Source organism: Vanacampus margaritifer, chromosome 17 (genome assembly GCF_051991255.1).
Source record: "Vanacampus margaritifer isolate UIUO_Vmar chromosome 17, RoL_Vmar_1.0, whole genome shotgun sequence".
NCBI lineage: Eukaryota > Metazoa > Chordata > Actinopteri > Syngnathiformes > Syngnathidae > Vanacampus > Vanacampus margaritifer.
Genome location: NC_135448.1, coordinates 12,801,704 through 12,821,323, shown reverse-complemented (window position 1 = coordinate 12,821,323; position 19,620 = coordinate 12,801,704). Strand labels below are relative to the sequence as shown.

Sequence of the window (19,620 nt, the reverse complement as noted above, 5' to 3'; positions counted from 1 at the left end):
GGAAATGTTTGAAATATAGAACATTTTATTCCAATTTCTGTAAATGTTTTTGTAATATTTATTAACACTTTACATATTTTCATCCAGTGACAATGAAAAGCTTCCTTAAAATGTTTATTATTTTCTCTCTCGTTTCCCTTGTAAGAAATAGTTCAAGTATAAAAATTCCCAACATTGTCTGATGAATATGAACCAAAAAATAAAAATAATAATGATAATAAAGCACAGCTACAATGACTTTACATTCTAGTGGATAAAGCAGCATTTTTACTTGTTTTTTTTGTTTTTGTTTTCTGCATGCATTTAAATAAAGTTTATCCATTAAAAAATATCTAACCAATACTAAGCTAAAAAAGAAAAGAAAAGTACAGTGCATTGTATCTTAAATAGCTACTAAATCTTTTTTTTTGGTTGAGTATGTTAATATATTATAATAATAATTATTATATTAAAACTAAATCTAAAATCAATAACTTATATATATATATATATATATATATATATATATATATATATATATTATATGCCTTGAGATGAGTACACAATAATATTATTAATACAGTACCGCCACTACTACTCTCAAAAAACAAAAATAAAATAAAAAATAAATATTTTAAATAGCAGTTGTCTCTTTGTTTTAAATAGCAGTGGAAAGGCACACTGAGGCAGGCGGTTGCCGGGTAGATTTTTGCTGACACTGGAGGGGTTGGCGGGGCTGGTGGGTGGCCCTGTAAACTCAATCCCCCCCCCCCCCACCCCCCAAAAAAAAGCAGGGCCCAGCAGGGGGATTAAAATGTGACAGCTCAACAAATGAGCAACAAGTGATGCGTTCCTGTTCCAGAGTGATCCGCCTGTGCAGGGAGGGGGTAGCGAGGAGGCTCGATGTTGCCACCTGCCCCTCCCTGCTCAGCAGCTGTGTTTCTGTCATCGTCTGCAACTTCCATTCATTCCTCAGCATTTTTACTTTTTAGCTTTCGAGTAGATCAAGTGGGTTCAAAGTAGCCATCAAATATCCTGGCTGGAGATCACAATGGCAACAACAGCATTTCGAGTTTTCAACAGCAGGGGAAAACACCCCGGCACAGACGGTGTCCTGGTAGATTTTTTTGCTGGCACTTTTGTGGTTGGCAGGGCTGGTGGGAGGCCCTGTGAACTTGGTCGCCCCCAAGAAGCCACCACCCACTTTGGGCCGCAGCTGAATGCTAACAATGTGTTTTTTGCTTCATTTCTCATCAAAGCTCAACTAACAAGCAACAAGTGATCAATCTGGAGGCTCGGGCCAGCACCCTTCCCAAACCTGGGTCCAACTTCCACATTGTAGCCACCCGCCCTTTACGCAGAGGTTGTCCCGGAGAGAAACAGACCCGAAGCAGACAGTTGCCGGGTATATTTTTTCTGATACCGACAGGATTGACGAGCCAAAAATCAATGTGACTGCTCTATTTTTGGAGATACGAGTGATACATTCTTATCACAAAGAGATCCATCTGGGCCAGCACCCTTGCCCCAACCTTTCAATATAGACCCGCCTTTTATCAACATTTTTGCTAGTTTCTGTTTTAGCTTTGCATAGGTCAAAGGGGACCGGGGTGGCCGTCAAGGATACCGCCTCAAATGTCCCGACAGGAGGTCATGCTGAAAACAGCTTCATTTTTTCCCTGATTATACAAAAAAAAAAAAAGAACAACCCTCAGTGTGTGACAATAATAAATATACAAAAAAAAAAGAGACAGCAATAGGACTTTGAAGGCTTAAGTAACAGGGATTAGTTCCCGCGATTCCTCTCTAGAAGTAAGCTACTAAAAAGTGATCATTATCATATTTGTACGGCGACTTTTTTCTTGTTTTTGGTTGAAGCACAGCATCTAGAATCCACTTGCCGTTCCTGCTATTGCATGCGGTCAGCTTGCAGCTGCTGAGGCTGATACTGGCCGAAGGCGGCGGCGGCGGCGGCCGCTGCTGCGGCAGAACCCGGGGCGGCGGCGGCAAGGGGCTGCTGGACCGCATAGCCGTACCCCGCGGTGGTCACGTAGCCGGTGGCGGCGGGAGAGGCGGCGTAGGGATACTGCTCGTACGCTGCCGCCGCCGCGCTAACGGCCGAGTACTGAGCGTAGGCTGCTCCGGTGTAGTCGATGTACGGGGAGGTGGCGGGGGCTGGGGCGGCGGCGGCGGTGGGCTGCATGTGCGGGATCACCACGCTGGGCTGCACGAAGGCCTGAGGGTACACGTAGTGCGCCGGGATGCTGCGGGACAAAACCAGACGGTTAGCTTAGCTTGATCGCTACCACACTGCCAAACAGGAAGTGGAGGTGTCAAAAACAGAAACAAATGACAGGGCACAACCAGAAACAAAACATTTCTGTTGTCATGGCGCCTTCTCCAAAAGGCTAAAATGGCTAAAATGGACTTGAGGGTTTGTAGCACCACCTGCTGCTTTGGCACATGGACTGGGACCTGCAGGTTCACATGATCTGGGAGAGGGAGGAAGGTGGGGGTGTGTTGTAGGTGGAGGGGGTGGGGTTGGGTTTAGTGGGGCTTGGGGGGTTTTAGGGTCGGCTTACAGCGGTGGTGTCCGGGTCCGGGACGCAGGCGATGAGCCCCGGCGCAGCATTGTGAAAATGTCAGCCCCACTTTGACAGCTGGACAGTTTTCAAAAAGAGCTGGCGGGGTGGCGGGACTCGGGCGGGGGGCTCACACGGGGGATGTTTTGATTAAATCAACAACTATGAACAATGAGCACATTCTACCCTCCAGGACGTAGCCTTATCCCACCCCATCCAAGCCCTATTGGGTCTCCTCCCGGACTTCAAAGCAAGAGTGAGCTCACAATGGTTTCACGTTTGATTCAATTAGAACCAGTGTTAATTTAGAACCCCTTTCATGCTGTCTGCAAAATTCAAGTCTTAGCAGGTTTTATTCTGGTTCCACCTCCAAATGGGGGAAATTCCCAGGTTGGCGGTCCATTCAAGAACAGCAACACAGCAAACATGATTTGCTGAAACCCCCTATCACGCTGTCTGCCAAGACCACATTTTTTTTATCAGCTTTTTACAGTTATGGCTCTGATACTAACTCAGAAGAATGGAAACTTCTAGGTTGAGTTTGTACCTCCATTCATGTACAGCTTTTAAACATTTTTCCCCCTTGTTGCTGGACTGTGTGAAAGCTGGCTTGGCGAAATGGGCAGGGACAAAGGTGGGTGTCAAATTTCCGGCTCCAGAGATCAAATGTGGAAGGGAATAGTCGTCACTCTGGAGAGTGGTAGCCTCCAGAGTCTGATACTACCTCCAAAAGTGGAAAATCGCAGATTATCTGAGATAAAGACAGCTTTGAACAAACAATTTCCTCACGTTGCTGGACTTTGTGGAATGGTGGGCAAATTTCCCAACTTTAGGGGTCGAATGGTCTCTGTGTGAAAGGGGATTCAAAAAAACTGGAACTAACTGCAAAGTGGCAGCTACCTCTGTTACAGCTCTGATACTACCTCCAGATGTGGAGAACTGTCGGGTCAACTTTGTATTTTTATTTTATTTTTTTCACAAACAATGACCCAGCAAAATCTGGCAAAGGGAGCTTAGAACAGTTCGGAAAGGCGGGTTTGGCAGCTTTCAGCTTTCAAGGGAATAGCGGAAATCTGGGACCGGCTGTAGAATGGCAGAATCCCGCCCACTCTGATACCTCCACGGGTGGAAAATCTTAAGGTCAACTTCATACCCACATTCTGTGTCAATAGCCGGGGGGTTCGCGCAGGAAAGCCCATGAATCATTTGTTCGCAGCCCAGCCTTGGGGGAGGTCCACTATTAGGCGCCCCAGAAAAAAATAAGAAAAAGGAAAGACTGAAGAGAGCGTTGTGTGTTCAATCTTCTAATTGGAAAATCCTTGGGAACGTCATGTGACAAACGGCGAGCGGGGCTAATGCAACTCAGCTGGACGATGTTACGGCACGCCACAACTCACAAAATTTGGACTGAAATATTTTCCCCTCACTCAAGTAAGGACAGTGCATACATTTTCAGCCACGGTAACAAAAATATTGTGCAACTGTCATTAAAAAAAAAACCATTATAATGTGCAGGTGTACCTAATCAAGTGTCTCGTAAGATCCTGTTTAAAAGGCCGCTGACATTTTTTACTGCTTGAATGAGAGACCTTTTGAAACACACACACACACACACACACACACACACACACACACGCACACACACAGAGCTTCATGCGACTGCAGTGTCAGCATTCGGGGCTTTGTGCCACCACAATGGGCGCGCTTGTTTTCGTTAACACCAAGCGCACCATGTGACCAAAAAGCTCCATCCATCCATCGCAGAGAATAAGAATAAGAGAGAGAGAGAGGGAGAGAGAGGGAGAGAGAGAGAAAGAGATTTGTTTGCAACTTTTGTGTGCACACGCACACAAAAACACACAAATAATAACGTGAAAAACAACAGGGGGGGTCGGGGTGGGGGGGGGGGGCGTCAATCTGCTAGTAACAACAGGAAGATGCTATTATCACATGCAAAGAGTGGCCCGTTAACAAAAAGAGATGAAACCACACAGGAAACACCCCAAAAAACGTCATCAATCCAACTACTGGCGATCGTTACGCTAAGAAAGCACGCAAGTTGGGGAGCTAACAGCACCACTTCATACAACTCCAAAAAGAAAATGAAATTAAAATCACGTACATGCGGATGTCATCACCCTTTTCTCAGATTCTACGTTTTTCAATTAGCCCACAAAGTTTAGCTGTCGGACCAGAGAGAGACACACACACACATATACACACACACACACACAACCTTGAGTCAGACTGGAACTTTCTCCACACACATGCATTCACACACACACAATCCAATCTTATAAGATTCTAATTCAATTGTGTTTTTTTAAATTGCACCGACGCGTGGTCATGGATCAGTCTTAACTTACCCGTAAGGCCTTTGGATGAACGCAGGGTGGATTTGAGGGACCCCGAAGGTGAAACCTGCAAATTTCAAACAGAGTTAATTATCACCCTAAGGTGTCTGTGAAATATATTTTTGCTGATATGAAGGTAAAAATGTATAGAATAATGGCACAATTATTTGCAGTACCACCCTGCTGGACTGAGCACCAGGGTTGGCAAAACAATCTTATACATGAAATGTTGTCAAGTTCAAATGTTGGCTTATTAAAATATGCCCCTCAAGTACTGTAGTTTGCAGGTGTGTTTTCAGTTTGCCTAAAATACACATCCAAATACATAAAATAATAGTTAAGGCAGAATTATTTGTACTACCACTTTGCTACCAGGTTGAGCAAAACAATCTTACACCTTGTTGAGTTAAAATAGTCAGTTAGTAAAATACGCCCGTATTGCGATTTTAAGGTGTGGATCGTATAAATATCCATAAAAATAATAATAATCAGGAAAAAAATGGGTTAAGACACTGAACCCGGTTGGACCACTGGGGTCGGCAAAACAATCTTACAGGTATTAAACATTGTAGTGGTAAAATACTTGATTGGCAAATTACACCACCAATGTGTGTTTTGCTGAACATAAAAATAAATAGAGCACGGGGTTAAGTAAGAGTTAAGAAATATTTCCAGTATTTCACAACTGGATTTGGTATTGGGGATGGCAAAACAATCTTACACATAAAACCTTGTCGAGTTAAAACAATGATTGAAAGTAGATGTTTTTGGCTATGTCTTACTGAAATACAGTTAACATTTATTTATTTGCATTACGAGTCTGCCTAGATCTGGTATCAGGGTTGGTAAAACAATCTTACATCTTGCAGAGTTAAAACAGTAAATTAATAAAATGCACCTTTTAGGTGTTTTTAAGGTTTTGTTTGCCTAAATATATGTAAAAATACATGAAATAACTATAATTATTTGCAGTATCATGCTGCTAGTCCCAGTAACGGGATCGGCAAGACAATCTTACACATGTAGAGTGAAACAATGACTTGTTAAAATATATATGTTTTTTCAAAGATATAGATGTAAAAAAATAATAATATAAGGCCTAAAACACAATTATTTGCAAAGATCTTCTGCTAGGCCAAGTACTGGGATTGACAAAACAATCTTACATCTTGTAGAGTTAAAACGGTGTCCTTTGGGTGTTTTTAAGTTTTGTTGATCTAAATTGACATAAAAATAAATAAAATACTGCATAGGACCCAATCATTGACCAAAGTACTGGAGTCAGCAAAACAATCTTACACCTTGTAGAGTCAAAACAATCAATTAGTAAAGTGCTTTGCCTAAAGACACATACAAATAAATCAAAGGCTGAGCCACAATTATTTGAAGCACTGGGGTTGGCAAAACAAGCTTACACATGAAACCAACGCGGGTTCCCACCTGGCTGCATGACTCGGGGCTTGGCCCCCAGGTATGCCAGGTTGACGTTGGCCTTCCTGCCGTCGATGATGGGATTGGGGTCCTTGCAGGCCCGGTCGGCGGCCGAGCGGTCCGCCATGGTCACCTAGTTTTCGGGGAATCGGGGGAATGGGAAAACACACGTCGGCCAAGTGAGGTCGTTGTTTACAACTGGCCGGGCTTTGCTGGCTGCGAAGGTTGTCGGGGGAGACGGTACCGCACGTAGAAGCGGCCTATTTGGCTATTTTGGAAGTAGAAGTGTGAATTTGAGGATTAATGGTGAGGGAACGCGCCAGGAATTCCTTGGTACGCCTACTGAACAATGCGGCGGGAGCAAAACTGGCAAATCCGTGGATGTGGTGTTGTTGTTCTTGTTGATTCTACCTGAGGATCAGCAGTTTTATGCTCTCGTGTTTGCATTAATGCACACGATTTAAGCTAATGCTAGTTTCTCTGATTCTTTTAAGCTAACATGAGATGTTTTGATATTTTGTATTTTTTTCTTATGATCATGCTTTTTAGTGCTGTAAAACGGCAATGATTCAAATTTATCATTCTGCCAATAATCAGCATGTAGGTTATATACAAACATTTGACCATATTTTTTAGATTTAAAAAAAACTATCAGTTTGATTTCCTTCATGTTAATCACGACCAAGACCCTTTACAATGTATTGTAAAGGGAAAACAGGTAACTCAAATTTTTTTATTTCATGCGTGGTTTTCATTGAACAGGAATATTATATTTTTAAAACCTAGATGTGATTTTTTTTTTTTTATGTGAGAATTTTTTTTTTTTGACGATGCATAATTTTTAGGGACCCATCCCTAATAGATATAGCATGTATCTTAAATGTTGTATTTATTAGTTGGGGAGGGGAGGGGGGTATTTGTATTATGAAAAACTGTCAAATAATTAACTAAATAAATAAAGTTAACGTTGCCCTGCGATTGGCTGGCAACCAGTTCAGGGTGTACCCCACCTACTGCCCGAAGCCAGCTGGGATAGGCTCCAGCACCCCCCGTGACCCTTGTGAGGAAAAGCGGTCAAGAAAATGGATGGATGGATGGATGGAATAAAGTTAACGTATCAGGAAAAAAATGTAAATTTTATTATATCATCGAGGGCGGAATACTCATTTTATTTAAATGATACAAACATAATCCTCTCAATCAAATATGGATACATGCTTTTATTTTGGTCCCAACTATCACCAAATGCTGAGTACTTTTATTTTAGTTTTCTTTCATAGCGCTTAACGCATTCTTTTCCCACACTTGAACAACTGTTAAGAATCATCACCTGCGCAGTCAATAATAAAGCTTTTACAATGTTTCATCTCCTGAGTGCGCAAGCGAGAATGTATTGCATGCATGTTTGCAGTCGCCGTCAATTCTCGTAATTATTCGGGGGTTCGGGTACTCACAAATCCATAGCCCCGAGACTTGCCGGTCTGCCTGTCGGTGATGACCACGGCCTCCTCGATCTCGCCAAACACCTCAAAGTACTTCCTGAGACTGGAGTCGGTGGTGTGGTAGGGGAGCCCTCCGACGAAGATCTTGGTGTAGGTGGTGTCCTTTTGCGTGGTGTGCATCGTTAATTTAAAAAAAAGGGGGGGGGGGGTAAATAATGATACTAAATTTTAGAAAAAGAAGTTAGTGCAAAGTGTCTTGAGTGTTTGTTGGAAGCGAGAGGAGCAGGAGGAGGAGGAGGGAGTTCCAGCCTGGAGGTAGATGGACGTGGTGGTGGTCAGGGGGCTTCTGCATCAGCATGAGGACAACTCGTGTTTGTCTTCTTCTCTTGGTGGTGCCTCTTCTGCTGGTCCCAAGTGAATGCTCTCTCTCACATGCACAGCGAGCCCATTCCTAAAAAAGAAAAGAGGAGAGAGAAAAGCCCACAACTCCTCCTTTGGGTCAGCCCACAAACAAGCTGAGCAAGCGGGTACTGTCGCTTTAAGCTGGGGATTCAAATCAGACATGTCACGTGACATTTAGCAAAGCATATGCTCTTGGTAAATAAACAATAACATTCAATTTTTTCATGAATGAACATAAAAGGGTCCCCTCAAACTGTACTGTAGTATCCAAGAGGAAACAGCGCCATCTTGTGGACGACTTGACTAATGACATGCCGTCTTCATGTGAGATAGCAACAAAAATAAATGTGGTCCATTTTTTAAAATCCTTTTATTGGGCCAATATTTACATCGCAAGGTTTAATAAGTGCAATCAACAACAGTCTGACATTCTGATAAACGTACCAATTGACTGCTGATTGGTAACGTGAAAGCAGTTCTGGAAAAATGTGGAATCAGGTAAGGATGATAAGAGGAGAAAAACCAGCAATCAAAAAATGTGACATAAATCTAGTATTGCTATTCAACTGCTTGATACCAAGAAAGAAGAAATCCTTCTCAACATGTGACTGACGATTTCATACAAATCAAACGGAAAACAAGTTCAAGACAGAAAGAAGAAAGCAACCCGTGGAACTCAAATAAATCACCAATACACCAAAAGCATGTAAAAACCGTTGAATGTCTAAACAGGAACGTCAGAATTGAAAAATTCTCTCTCTGTTTTCAAATCCAAGCACTTGGATGGAGACGTCTCTGTCGTGTCCCGACACCTGCACGAAGACGAGCACAGCAAATGGTGGACATGAATCCAGAGTCCAAGAACACGTGGAGTCCGTGTCAGCTCGCTCACCGTGTGACGTCACGAGGAACTGGTCCCGGAATGGGCCTCAGGAACCGACTCGGAAGCAGGTTCGGCATCAGGGTCGGACTTTGAGGCCGGCTCAGGCTCGGAAGCGTCAGCAGCTGCGGGCCGCAAAGATAGCGAGAGATGTGGAGCGTTTTTTCGCAAAGCTGGACATCGGACCTGGACAGGACTGCGAAGATGTTTGACTTACAAGCTGGAGCGTAGTTGGCTGCAAGGAAGAAAAGAGGAAGAAAGTTGCGACTTGTGATCCCGAATGTTGCCGGCAGGCAGGCCAACATTTGCGTCCCTCACCTGGTGGGCTTCTGTGACGCTTGACGAGGAGCACGAGCAGCGGCGCCAGCAGAGCGAGGAGCGCCAAGGGGACAACAACGGCCAGCGTCACCTTAGTGGCGTCTTCCTCTTGACCAGACGTGAGAAGGAAGACGTGTGAATGACACGCAAGGATCACGTGTGCGTGCGAGCGTGCGTGCGTCACCTCGGTTAGTCAGGATGCTTCTTCTGTCCAGCTTGGTGACCATGTCGTCCTCGACGCCGGCCAGCTGGAAGACGCATTCGTAGCGGCCCTCCGCGTCGGCCGGCAGCTCCGCTTTCAGGTGGGCCGTCGTCTGGAAGGTTCCGTCGTGGTTGGGGAGGAGCTCTCCCATCTCCACGTCCTCGTGGAGCTCCTCGCCGTCCTTCCTCCAAAACAGGACGGAGTCCGCCGGGTAGAAACCGCTGGCGTGGCACGTGATCGGCGACGAAGGCGTCTTCTGCAGCAGCGACACCACCGGCAGCTCTGCCGGGCAAGGGATGGAGAAAATGTGTGAGAGGAACAAAGAAGGAAAGAATGAAAGGTGGGGGGAAAGTGGAAGATGGAGAGACTGTGTGAGAGGAGAAAAGATGTATAAGAATAACAGATGGAGAAAATTTGTGGGAGAATGACAGACAGAGAAAAGGTGTGAGAGGAGAAAGATATGGAAGATGTGTGAAGACTAAAGGTGTGAGAGGGGAAAGATATAGAGGATGTGTGTGAGGACCAAAGATGGAAACGAGCGTGAGAGGATGACAGGTAAAGTGAATGTATGAGAGGACCAAAAAAGGAAAAAACAAAAGATGAAGAGAACAGAAGACAAGAGAGAAAGCGGGAGAATGTCAGAGAGACCCTGGGAGAGGACAAACTTGAAGAGTAATGTGAGAGGACCAAAAAAGGAAAGCATGTGTGAGAAGAGAAAAGATGGAGAGAAAGTGAGTGGATGACAGATGGAGAAAAAGTTTAAGAAGAGAAACAATGGAGAGCAAGTCAACTCAGAAAGAAAACAGAGAATATGTAAAAGGAAGAAATATAGCCATTATGTGTGAGAGGACAAAAGATAGAGACAAGTTTGAGAGGGGAAATCAAGTGTATAGAGATGTGTGTGAGGGGAATGAAGATATAATGTGTAACAAGGAAAAAGGTAGAGATGTGAGGTGCAGAAAGATGGAGAGATGACAAAAGATGGAAGAGAACAAGGTGGAGAGAAAGTGAGAGGATAATGAATGAAGAGAACATGAGTGAAGACCAAAGATGGAGAGCACGTGTGAGAGCAGGAAAATGGCCAGAAGAGGATTGAATATGAGAAAAAAACGTGTGATGGAAAGATGGAGAGAATGTGTGGAAATAAGGAAAGTTGGAGTGCAAGATGATGAAATTAGTAAGAGGAAATAGAGAACATGCGAGGTGAAGAAAATGGAGAATGTGTGAGAGGGGCAAGGCGAGAGTGCATGTTGCCATGTCAGCCGTGCTCCTCCAGGGGGCGTGCTGGTACCTGTTCTCATCAGGAAGTCCCTCCCATAGCTCACATACTTCTTCAAGTAAGAAGGACAAATCTCAGAGTAATAATGCTTCAGGTATTGATTCCTGACGTCATCTTGGTCCCACTTGTGTTTGGTGACGACAGCTTGCGGCTTAACTGCGATCCATCTCAGTGTCGACAAGTCAAACGAGATGAAGTCTTCGCCGTCGTAACTGTAGTGTCGCCAACCGTCAACCTCGTCAGTCTCGTCGTCCCATTCGCAGCCAGACATCCACTGGAACATGTGAACACCTGACACACACACAAACACACAAAGCAACCTTACTTCTGCACATCCGACTTGAGAATGTGTGAGTGTGAATAGTTAAAGCAAAAAGTATTCACACATGAAATGTTTTTGTTGTTAGAAAGTTGAATGTAAACAAACCTCCAGTTTGGTTGAAGCGCTCTTTAGCAATTTCAATGTTGACTTTGTTGACCTGCTCATTACGAATACCGATCTGTGTTTCTCTCTCCCAGTAGTGCGGCTCCTCGTCGGTGATTTTGTTCATCCAGTCCTGTTTGGCTTTTGCTTTCCTGCTCTTGCTGTCGTAACGAGCAATCTGAACGCCGTCAACATAACCAACCTCCAAGTACGCTGGCAAGTTTGGAATGTGAGAGGACGCAGTTTGGAAATATTTGAGCGTGTGAACCACTGAAAGAGAAAACAAAAACATTTTGTTTGTTTGACATCCAAACGATTGACATATTGTTGAGGAAATAATTGTTTTTATTGTTGTTAAAACACATATTTGTCTTTTGCATTCATTTCAATACATTGATTGATTTCAGCTCATTCTTACACACAAACCAAACAAACACTTCCTTAATAAGTTTGCTTATTAATCCTTTATTACACAGACATTAATATTTTGTATGTAAAGTGTTCCCTCGTTTCTCGCCTGTGTTACTTTCCCGTTTATTTTATTTTCCGTTAATTATATATATTTTTTTGTTTATTTATATATGTTTTTTCTTTTTGGTATGATTTTTAGTTTTCTCTGAAAGCTTTTCCATTCATCATATATGTTGTTTTTTCATTTACAGTCATTTTTCCATGAAAAGTATTTTTTTTATTTGCTTATACAACACAGTATATATATTTATTTTTAGTTTATTCTAAATGTTTTTTCGTTCATACTATATTTTTTCATTTATTATACAGTATTTAAGTTAAGTATATTCAAGAGGAGATTAATTCTGTTGATGAAATATTCCAATACAACCCTTACAAGTTTGGAATGTGAGAGGACGCAGTCAGGAAAGACGTGAGAGTGAATCAGTCAAAGCGAAAACAAAAACATTTTGTTTGTTTGCTGTCCGCAAATTCTGGACTGTCAATATTTGAAATGATTTTGTATTCCAAATTAATTCAAAAACATATTTTTTATAGGAAACATTTAAGACACTAAACTTTTGTCTTTTGTGTTCTTTTAAATGAAGTGAATGATAATTAAAGTTGATTTTGACAAACTTTTCAATGGATGTCAAGAACAGACAATCAGAATTCATGAATTATGAGCACTTCTACATGTTACAATTTTAATACACTTGTCGATCACGTTTGCTATCTATCTCCTCTACGGTATATTTAATCAATAGATGACATATTTTGCATATTTCAGTTGATTATTTGCGAGTGTTGTGTTGAAGAAAGTTTGCAGTTCAAGTGTTGCTTCCTTCAACTAAGACGTGAAAAATTGGGAGAGTCAACTTGTCCTCTTACCAGGCGTCACGCTGTGGATTTGCACAACCACCACAAACAATCCCAACAAGTTCATCTTCCACATCTTTTGCTCCTTTCGGTCCCGCGTCAAAGCAAACCAGAAGACGCCGCTCAAATACGGTGAAGGCAACAAGGAAGCGGCTATATTTCGATTTCGGTGAAATCACGTGACCACAGATCGGGTGACGTCAGCCACGCCTCAGCGCCTACAAACAAATACAGATATAACTTGAAACAAGGATTTACAAACAAAACCAAAAAGCTGTATTAAAGGCAAAGTAACAAAACTGGCCAGTGATGTTTATTTTTTTGTCATTTCCAAGCTAAGCTTTGAATAATAAACTGTTTATCAGACGCGATCCGAACGCTTTAAACAGAAAGTGGCAAAGGTCAAGTTTCTTGGCGTGAGACGCACAATTGATGACACAACAAGAACAACAGCTCGGATTCGCATTCAGGTGCGCAAAGAAAACAAGATTTGCAGATCTTTTCCAAATGGATTTGAACCGCTTTCGATTGTAAAGAAATATACTGAATGAAATAAAAAAACAAAATCAACAACTGAAAAAAAAAGAATACATTTTAAACAATAAAAATAAATTTGATCAAATAAATATATAATGTAAAAAAAATAATAACATTGAAATAATTATAATACAAATAATGGCAAATATATCAAATAGGAAAAAACATAAAAAATAAAATGACAAAAATAATTTAAAAAGAAATGAAAACACAAAACACCAAAACTTAATGAAATAGGATTTTCATAAATACATTTTTGGTCTATATACAAGGAACACAAATTCTTACATCACAGAAAAAAAAAACCTCAAAAATATTTTATATATTATAATAAATGTTATCCACCGTTTTGAAGTGTAAAAAAATACTTTGAAACATGATTTCAATTAAAAAATAGAACTTTAAATAAATGAATTTTAAAAACTAATTAGAATTGAGACACAATGGATTTTAAAAAATGGAGTTTGATGTTGTGAAGGAAGAAAGACTTCGGCATCGTCACTTCGTCCTCTTGATTCCAAAAATCTCCTTGTCGTCTCCTCGCTGGAAGCTGGAGTCGCCCTCCAGCTCCCCCGAAGCCGAGAGGAGCTCAGCCACCTCCATCAGCGTGGACTCCTCATCATCACGGCGCTCGTCTCCCGCACTTTTTCCTCTCTCGGGTGCTTGTTGCACGCGTTCGAAGGCGGCGGCTCGCTGGATGCGGGCCGATTTGTTCCTCAAACGGGCCATCAGCTCGTCTTCCCGTGACTGAAAACAGAAGCGGAGACGTCATTTACAAAACTGAAGGTTGGCTCTTAACGTGGAACCTACAGTGACTATAAAAAGTCTACACACCCCTGTTCAAATTATTTTGTGATCGGGGGGGAAAAAATTAAACCAAGACTTGAAAACTTTTTCCACAGTTAAAGTATAACCTTTAAAACTCAACTGAAAAAAGGGGGAGAAAAACACCACTGGCGATAATGTGGTTGCAAAAGAGTGCACACCCTCTTACAAGTGGAGATGTGGCTGTTCACAATGAATCAACAAACATTCCATCTCGTGTTAAATGGGAAAGACCTGCCACCATTTCAAGTCATTTTAATTAACAGTACACAAGATTAAATTGACATGTTCTAGTAGGCTTTTGATGACTTTTTTGTTGCTTTCTAGCAGGTGTTGTGCTAGGAACCTTGCGTCTATCGTTGGTGAGCCGCATCTTCTCCTCCATCTCCTCCTTGCTTGGCAGACGTTTGACCCTGAGGGACTCCAGTCTGGCGGGGGGCCGGCGTCTGATACCATCGCTGTCGTCCAGCTAACACACACACACACACACACAAATATGTAATGGAACCATTTTTTTATGCTGTACATGACTTTTTGGCTCATAAACTCACTTTATTTATTTTCAAATGGTGGTCCCATATAGTATAATTACATCTACACATTAAGATATATTAAATCCATGGGAAAATATGAAGTGAAACAATGTTTCAACCAGCGTTCCCGTTTGAGTCACTTGTTACTAGGCAGATTTTGTGGTTTTCTCACATACTTCACAAGTTAAGAATAAACATATAAAATACCCTCAAGAACGAAAACATTTTGTTCAAACAGCAAACACATTTTGTCCAATTGTGGCTGATCTCGGGCTCACCGCCCCATGTCTACCCACCAAGATGGTGTAGGCCTGCCCGGAGGCCGCCGTCTCTCTACTGGGTTTCACCGGGATGATCCCCTCATTCTGCAACTCTTCCAGGATATCGCTGGACGTGGGGCGCTCTTGCATCGGGACGTCCCGCCCCATTAAGCCAGGGGGCTTCACGGGCACCTCGCCGGGTAACGTCTCACCGAGTAACGTCTCGCCATTCTCCACCGCCACCACCACGCCACTATCCTCTGTCAGTTTGGACACAGCAGAGTCGCCGCGGTTACATCTGCTTCCCGGGTCGTCCTGGTGACAGAGCACACAGTGATAGCTACTGTACTTACCTTCAAATTTTGTCTGTAAAACACAGAACTATTTGGCTGAAAAACACAATAAATGCTTCATTTGTGTGTTGAGTTGCAGTTATGAATCTATGCTAATTTCTGTTAGCGCATCGATGGCATTTCACATTATACATTAGCATTAAGCTATTGATTTTGTGTTTTTAAAAATAAGTGCTAGTTGGCAATACGTACAAGGTTAGGTTTATATATTTTTGGGAAACTATGCCGTGAGTTGTTGACCTCTTAAGTTATTTTTAACATTCGCATGACTTAAAAAAAATAAAATATATATATATATATTCCCAAGTGCCACAGAGGGGGGCGGGGTTAACTTTTTTTTTTTCTTACCTCGTCCGTGGGTCGTAAAGGTTGGACCACCGTGGTGGCGTTAGAGCTGCCGCATCCCATATTATCCGCTTCAGACGTCCATGGAATGGACACAAGCTCTGTTAAGCGCTACTTCAGTATTTCTTCTTCTCCTGTGTGAAAAAAAAAAAGTGCCCGACCCGTTCACGGCGACATTCCTTCACGCAGACCCCACACCGAGCTTGTAGCTTAGCGTTGCTATGGCCGGTTGCTACAATAAATCTGACCCGTTTGAAAAGGAGCCGCCCGGGGCAAGACACTGCAAAGTGGAGTCATGATGACTGGATGGCCGTCCACCGTTACAGAAAACAAGACGTAATCGCATCCCCCGGGTAAAAACAAAACAAACAAAAAGCTATAAGAACACCTTTACAGGTGTGTGGGTGGACAGTTGGGACACTGATACCAGGAAGTAGCCGCCCCACGGCAAAAGCCGCCAAAATCACCCACGACATTACAGGTGTTGGCCAACCACGTATTCAAGACGTGGAAACATTTATCTAAAACGAGGAAATTGGTTACTTCTACAATGGCAACGCAACCGTACGTCAAGTGTCCGCTTGACAAAACGGTTAGCGTTTTAATAGCATTCCAGCAGTAGGCAGATATGGCTCGTGTCAAGCAACATATCGCACACGATGGACTATATGCCACGGAGGAGGCGGGACTTCCGGGTTTTTACCCATCGACTACGTGGCCGCCCTATTGCAAAGGTCAAAAGACGAGCAGCTCAGCAGCATCTAATTAATTGCCTAATAACATTTTTGGTTTTGGAGTATATTACCATTGGTATTTTATTTCAACAACACATTTTAGGGATGTTGTACTCTACAAGGAAGATACCCAATTAATTGATGAACAAAATCATTGTTTGGTTTCAACACATTGCCACAAACCAGCAACTTCGGAGGCATTTTACTCTAACAATACCCCTTTGATTGTGCACCGAAACATCACTTTTAAACTGACAGAAGTTCATCTGTTAAGGGGTCATCCCACCCTTGGCCTTTCTTCCAGATGGCTTCAACTAACACTTTGGCACGTGTTGTGTAGGGAATGAGAAAGCCTAGTGGGTCGTATTGACTTGCGAGCACGCGGTACACATACCTCAGCGGCGAACCAAGGCATGGGCAGAAGGAACAGAGGCCTCAGACTCCAGGTTAGCAAAACCCATTTGAATGGGGTGAGTCCTGTGGCGTCATGTTTGGGTTCTGTTTTCCTTGTGTGTCTCCCTTGGTCTTGTCTATGTGTAATCCTGCCCTTCCTCATGTGAACCAATCAGTGCCCTCAGCCACTTGTGTCTTGCCCCAGGTGTGTCTTGTTGTGTCGTTAGCGTCTGTGTGTTTTGTCTCCTGTCTCCCCTCTGTCTGTGTTGGTTCTTTGTCTTTTCCCCATGTCATGGTGCTCGTTTTTGCCTTGTTGTTCCCCCCATGTTTTGATTCAAGTTTTGGTTTATCTTGTAATTTGGAGGATCGCCTTTTTCATAAAAATTAAAGTCCCTTTTTTGCATCAGCTGCATCCTTCCCTGCATCTGGGCCCTCCACCAGACTTCAACCTTCTTGTCATGTGGCAGAAGTAGACAGCGAGTTATGGGCAAGCTCAACCCAGACCAGGCGTTTGCTCCACGTTGAAGGGTTCTGGGAGACTAGGCACCGGAGACCGGTTTCTAATTGTTGGTTGAGGCGCTCTGACTGGCCTCAGGGTGAAAAGAAGCAAGACACAAACTGGGGCCCCCGGTCCGACACTATGTCTCTAGGCAACCCATGAACTCGAAAGACGTGGTTAATCATGACCTCAGCCGTTTCCTTGGCTGAGGGAAGCTTAGGCAAGGCTATGAATCTGACCAATTTAGAAAATCTGTCGACTACAGTGAGAACTGTGGTTTTACCTCGGGAGATGCGGAGTCCTGTGATATTTCTGCCCATGGTCTGGAAGGAATAGGAAGGGGCTGCAGCAGGCCCATGCGTGATCTGGTGGATGACTTATTTCGGGCACATACCGAGCAGGCGTCGATGTACTCCCGGACCTCTGGCTCCATGGAAGGCCACCAGAGTCGCCGGGAGATGGCGTACACTGTCCGTCGGACTCCCGGATGACAGGAAAGAAGTGAGGTGTGGGCCCAATGGATCACCTGTGGGCGCAGCTGCACTGGGACAAATAGTCTATTAAGCGGGCATCCATTTGGTGGAGTTGCCTCACCGTTGGCTTGTTTAACGAACTTCTCGATTTGGGACTGGGACGCTAAGTCACACAAACGCGCACCTCGTTCGTGTTTGTCGATGATCTCCTTCTTCTGCTCGACCGTAATTTTCTTCAATGTCTTCTTAGGCTTAACACTAGCCTTTTGTGGGGTCTTTTTCGGTCCCATGGTAGCAAAAGTACACTCCAAAAGTACTCCGGCGACGAACTGGGACGCCGTGAACGTGCGGCAGCTTCTCGTGATTTCTCGTGTCGCGTGATTTGGTTCGTCCGCCGAAAACTAGTTCGTCAGCCGAGACAAAATGCTCGCGAATTTAATGTTCGTGAGGAGAAAAGTTCGTGAGCTGAAGCGTTCGTGAGCCGAGGTACCACTGTACTAGGAGAATGTAATCTGATTTTGTACTTGGAGGGAGGTGGAGGCGTTTTCTAATAAAAATCCCGTGTCTGAGAGAGACGACACACATTTGGACAGAAACATGGCTTGGTGAAATTCCTTTGTGTCATCAGAAGCTTCTGATTAAAAAACCTTGCAAGGATCCTCTTCACGAGATCTCAACTCTGATTTATTTGAACACGCGAAAGATTACAAAAACAAGGGTAATTTTACAGTCTCTTGGCTTTGCGTATGTATTCCAGGTTCTTGTGATCGGCCCAGACCACAAACGGATGTTTTGCCCCCTCAAGCCAGTGCCTCCATTCTTCCAAAGCAATTTTGACATGACACAACGAGGCTGTTTTGGACTCAGACGCAGAGGAAGAGGTGGAGGGTAAAGCAGCTTTTAATTAACAAAACAAAAGCTCTTCAATGAGAGAGGAAAAATAAAGACTATACAAACATTAACTGAAAGCGCTCCAAAAGGGAGGAAGTTCACAACTACATTCAAAAACAAAAATCACTCTATGACTAAACAAAACTAAGCTATACAAAATTACAAACAAAGGTTCTCTCACGAGACAAGGCAAATAAAGGCAACAAGGCAATTGGATATCAAGGCTGTGGTCTATGGCAGGCTTCAGTGGCTCAAACGAAAACACTTCGGCACAAGACAGGGAAAACGCAGACTATTTAACACATGAGGGTAATGGGGAACAGGTGGAAACAATCAGGGATCAGGGTTGACACAGACACCACACGAGGAAGGGCAAGTGACCTGAAACGAGAGGAGTCCGACTTTTCACAATAAAACAGGAAATGACAAGACACCCTCACCGCGGTGTGACATGACAGCCAGAAACTCTCTGTCCCCAACATCATAGTTTCGCTCTGCCTTGGATAGTCGTCGTGACAAGAAGGCGCAGGGATGCATTTTTCCATCCTTCTCCGCACGCTGAGACAGGACAGCTCCGATCCCTTCATTGGACGCGTCCACTTCCACAACAAATTGCCGTTGTGGATCTGGCATTGTGAGGATTGGTGCTGTGACAAAGCGTTATTTGAGTGCTTGAAATGCGGCTTCCGCCTCCGGGGAGCGGCTGAACCTCACCAGAGGAGAGGTGAGGGCATGCAGAGGGGCAGCTATTGCGCTGAACCCTCTGATGAAGCGTCTGTAAAAGTTCGCAAACCCAAGGAATTGCTGAACCTTCTTGCGGCTAACAGGTGTGGGCCAATCCCTCACGGCGCTACTTTCAGCCGGATCCATCTGTACCTTCCTGGGCTATGACAAAGCCTTGACATAAAGTTTGATCTCAAGCAGTCTTTGAAGAACCTTGGAAACATGGATTTGATGTGTGGCGAGATCTGACGAGTACACAAGTATGTCGTCTAAATAAACATACACAAACTGGTCCACAAAGGCTCTCAAAACGTCATTAATCATGGCCTGGAAAGCAGCAGGAGCATTAGTGAGACCGAAGGGCATGACTAGGTACTCGTAATGGCCACTAGGTGTGTTAAACCCTGTTTTCCATTCATCCCCCTCCCGGAT

General features: G+C 43.6%; 3 protein-coding genes across 4 annotated transcripts; all 3 read right to left on the bottom strand.

Annotated features, from left to right (window-relative positions):
* Positions 1–11: 11 nt before the first annotated feature.
* On the bottom strand, positions 12–8,403 carry rbm24a (RNA binding motif protein 24a). Its single transcript, XM_077547778.1, has 4 exons — positions 7,801–8,403; positions 6,356–6,479; positions 4,928–4,982; positions 12–2,243 (listed from the first exon to the last, which is right to left on the bottom strand). Exons 1-4 carry the CDS (start codon positions 7,966–7,968, stop codon positions 1,889–1,891), a joined length of 702 nt encoding a protein of 233 aa, XP_077403904.1. The 5' UTR covers positions 7,969–8,403; the 3' UTR covers positions 12–1,888.
* A 138-nt stretch (positions 8,404–8,541) lies between these two features.
* On the bottom strand, positions 8,542–12,809 carry LOC144036864 (class I histocompatibility antigen, F10 alpha chain-like). Of its 2 annotated transcripts, XM_077547776.1 has the most exons (8): positions 12,635–12,805; positions 11,297–11,563; positions 10,882–11,160; positions 9,573–9,872; positions 9,389–9,496; positions 9,288–9,305; positions 9,083–9,195; positions 8,542–9,002 (listed from the first exon to the last, which is right to left on the bottom strand). In XM_077547776.1, exons 1-7 carry the CDS (start codon positions 12,696–12,698, stop codon positions 9,092–9,094), a joined length of 1,140 nt encoding a protein of 379 aa, XP_077403902.1. In that variant the 5' UTR covers positions 12,699–12,805; the 3' UTR covers positions 8,542–9,002; positions 9,083–9,091. The 2 variants fall into 2 exon arrangements, with proteins under 2 accessions (XP_077403902.1, XP_077403901.1); XM_077547775.1 differs by having other exon boundaries at positions 9,083–9,305; positions 12,635–12,809.
* A 37-nt stretch (positions 12,810–12,846) lies between these two features.
* Positions 12,847–17,022, bottom strand: LOC144036865 (stathmin domain-containing protein 1-like). The gene is made up of 5 exons (XM_077547777.1): positions 16,604–17,022; positions 15,479–15,609; positions 14,814–15,092; positions 14,331–14,453; positions 12,847–13,906 (listed from the first exon to the last, which is right to left on the bottom strand). The coding sequence occupies exons 2-5, from the start codon at positions 15,536–15,538 to the stop codon at positions 13,658–13,660; spliced, it is 711 nt and encodes a 236-aa protein (XP_077403903.1). The 5' UTR covers positions 15,539–15,609; positions 16,604–17,022; the 3' UTR covers positions 12,847–13,657.
* Between the last annotated feature and the right edge of the window lie 2,598 nt (positions 17,023–19,620).

What these genes read in the sequence shown, in the direction of transcription:
- rbm24a (XM_077547778.1), bottom strand. Translation starts at nt 7,968, where the DNA reads ATGCACACCACGCAAAAGGACACCACCTACACCAAGATCTTCGTCGGA. An exon ending in GCCCCGAGTCATGCAGCCAG is followed by an intron (nt 4,983 to 6,355) that starts GTGGGAACCCGC and finishes TGAAATTTGCAG; the next exon opens with GTTTCACCTTCGGGGTCCCT. An exon ending in TTCATCCAAAGGCCTTACGG is followed by an intron (nt 2,244 to 4,927) that starts GTAAGTTAAGAC and finishes TTTGTCCCGCAG; the next exon opens with CATCCCGGCGCACTACGTGT.
- LOC144036864 (XM_077547775.1), bottom strand. Translation starts at nt 12,698, where the DNA reads ATGTGGAAGATGAACTTGTTGGGATTGTTTGTGGTGGTTGTGCAAATC. An exon ending in AAGCATCCTGACTAACCGAG is followed by an intron (nt 9,497 to 9,572) that starts GTGACGCACGCA and finishes CGTCTGGTCAAG; the next exon opens with AGGAAGACGCCACTAAGGTG. An exon ending in GCGTCACAGAAGCCCACCAG is followed by an intron (nt 9,306 to 9,388) that starts GTGAGGGACGCA and finishes TCTTCCTTGCAG; the next exon opens with CCAACTACGCTCCAGCTTGT.
- LOC144036865 (XM_077547777.1), bottom strand. Translation starts at nt 15,538, where the DNA reads ATGGGATGCGGCAGCTCTAACGCCACCACGGTGGTCCAACCTTTACGA. An exon ending in CTTTACGACCCACGGACGAG is followed by an intron (nt 15,093 to 15,478) that starts GTAAGAAAAAAA and finishes CTCTGTCACCAG; the next exon opens with GACGACCCGGGAAGCAGATG. An exon ending in TCACCAACGATAGACGCAAG is followed by an intron (nt 13,907 to 14,330) that starts GTTCCTAGCACA and finishes TTCTGTTTTCAG; the next exon opens with TCACGGGAAGACGAGCTGAT.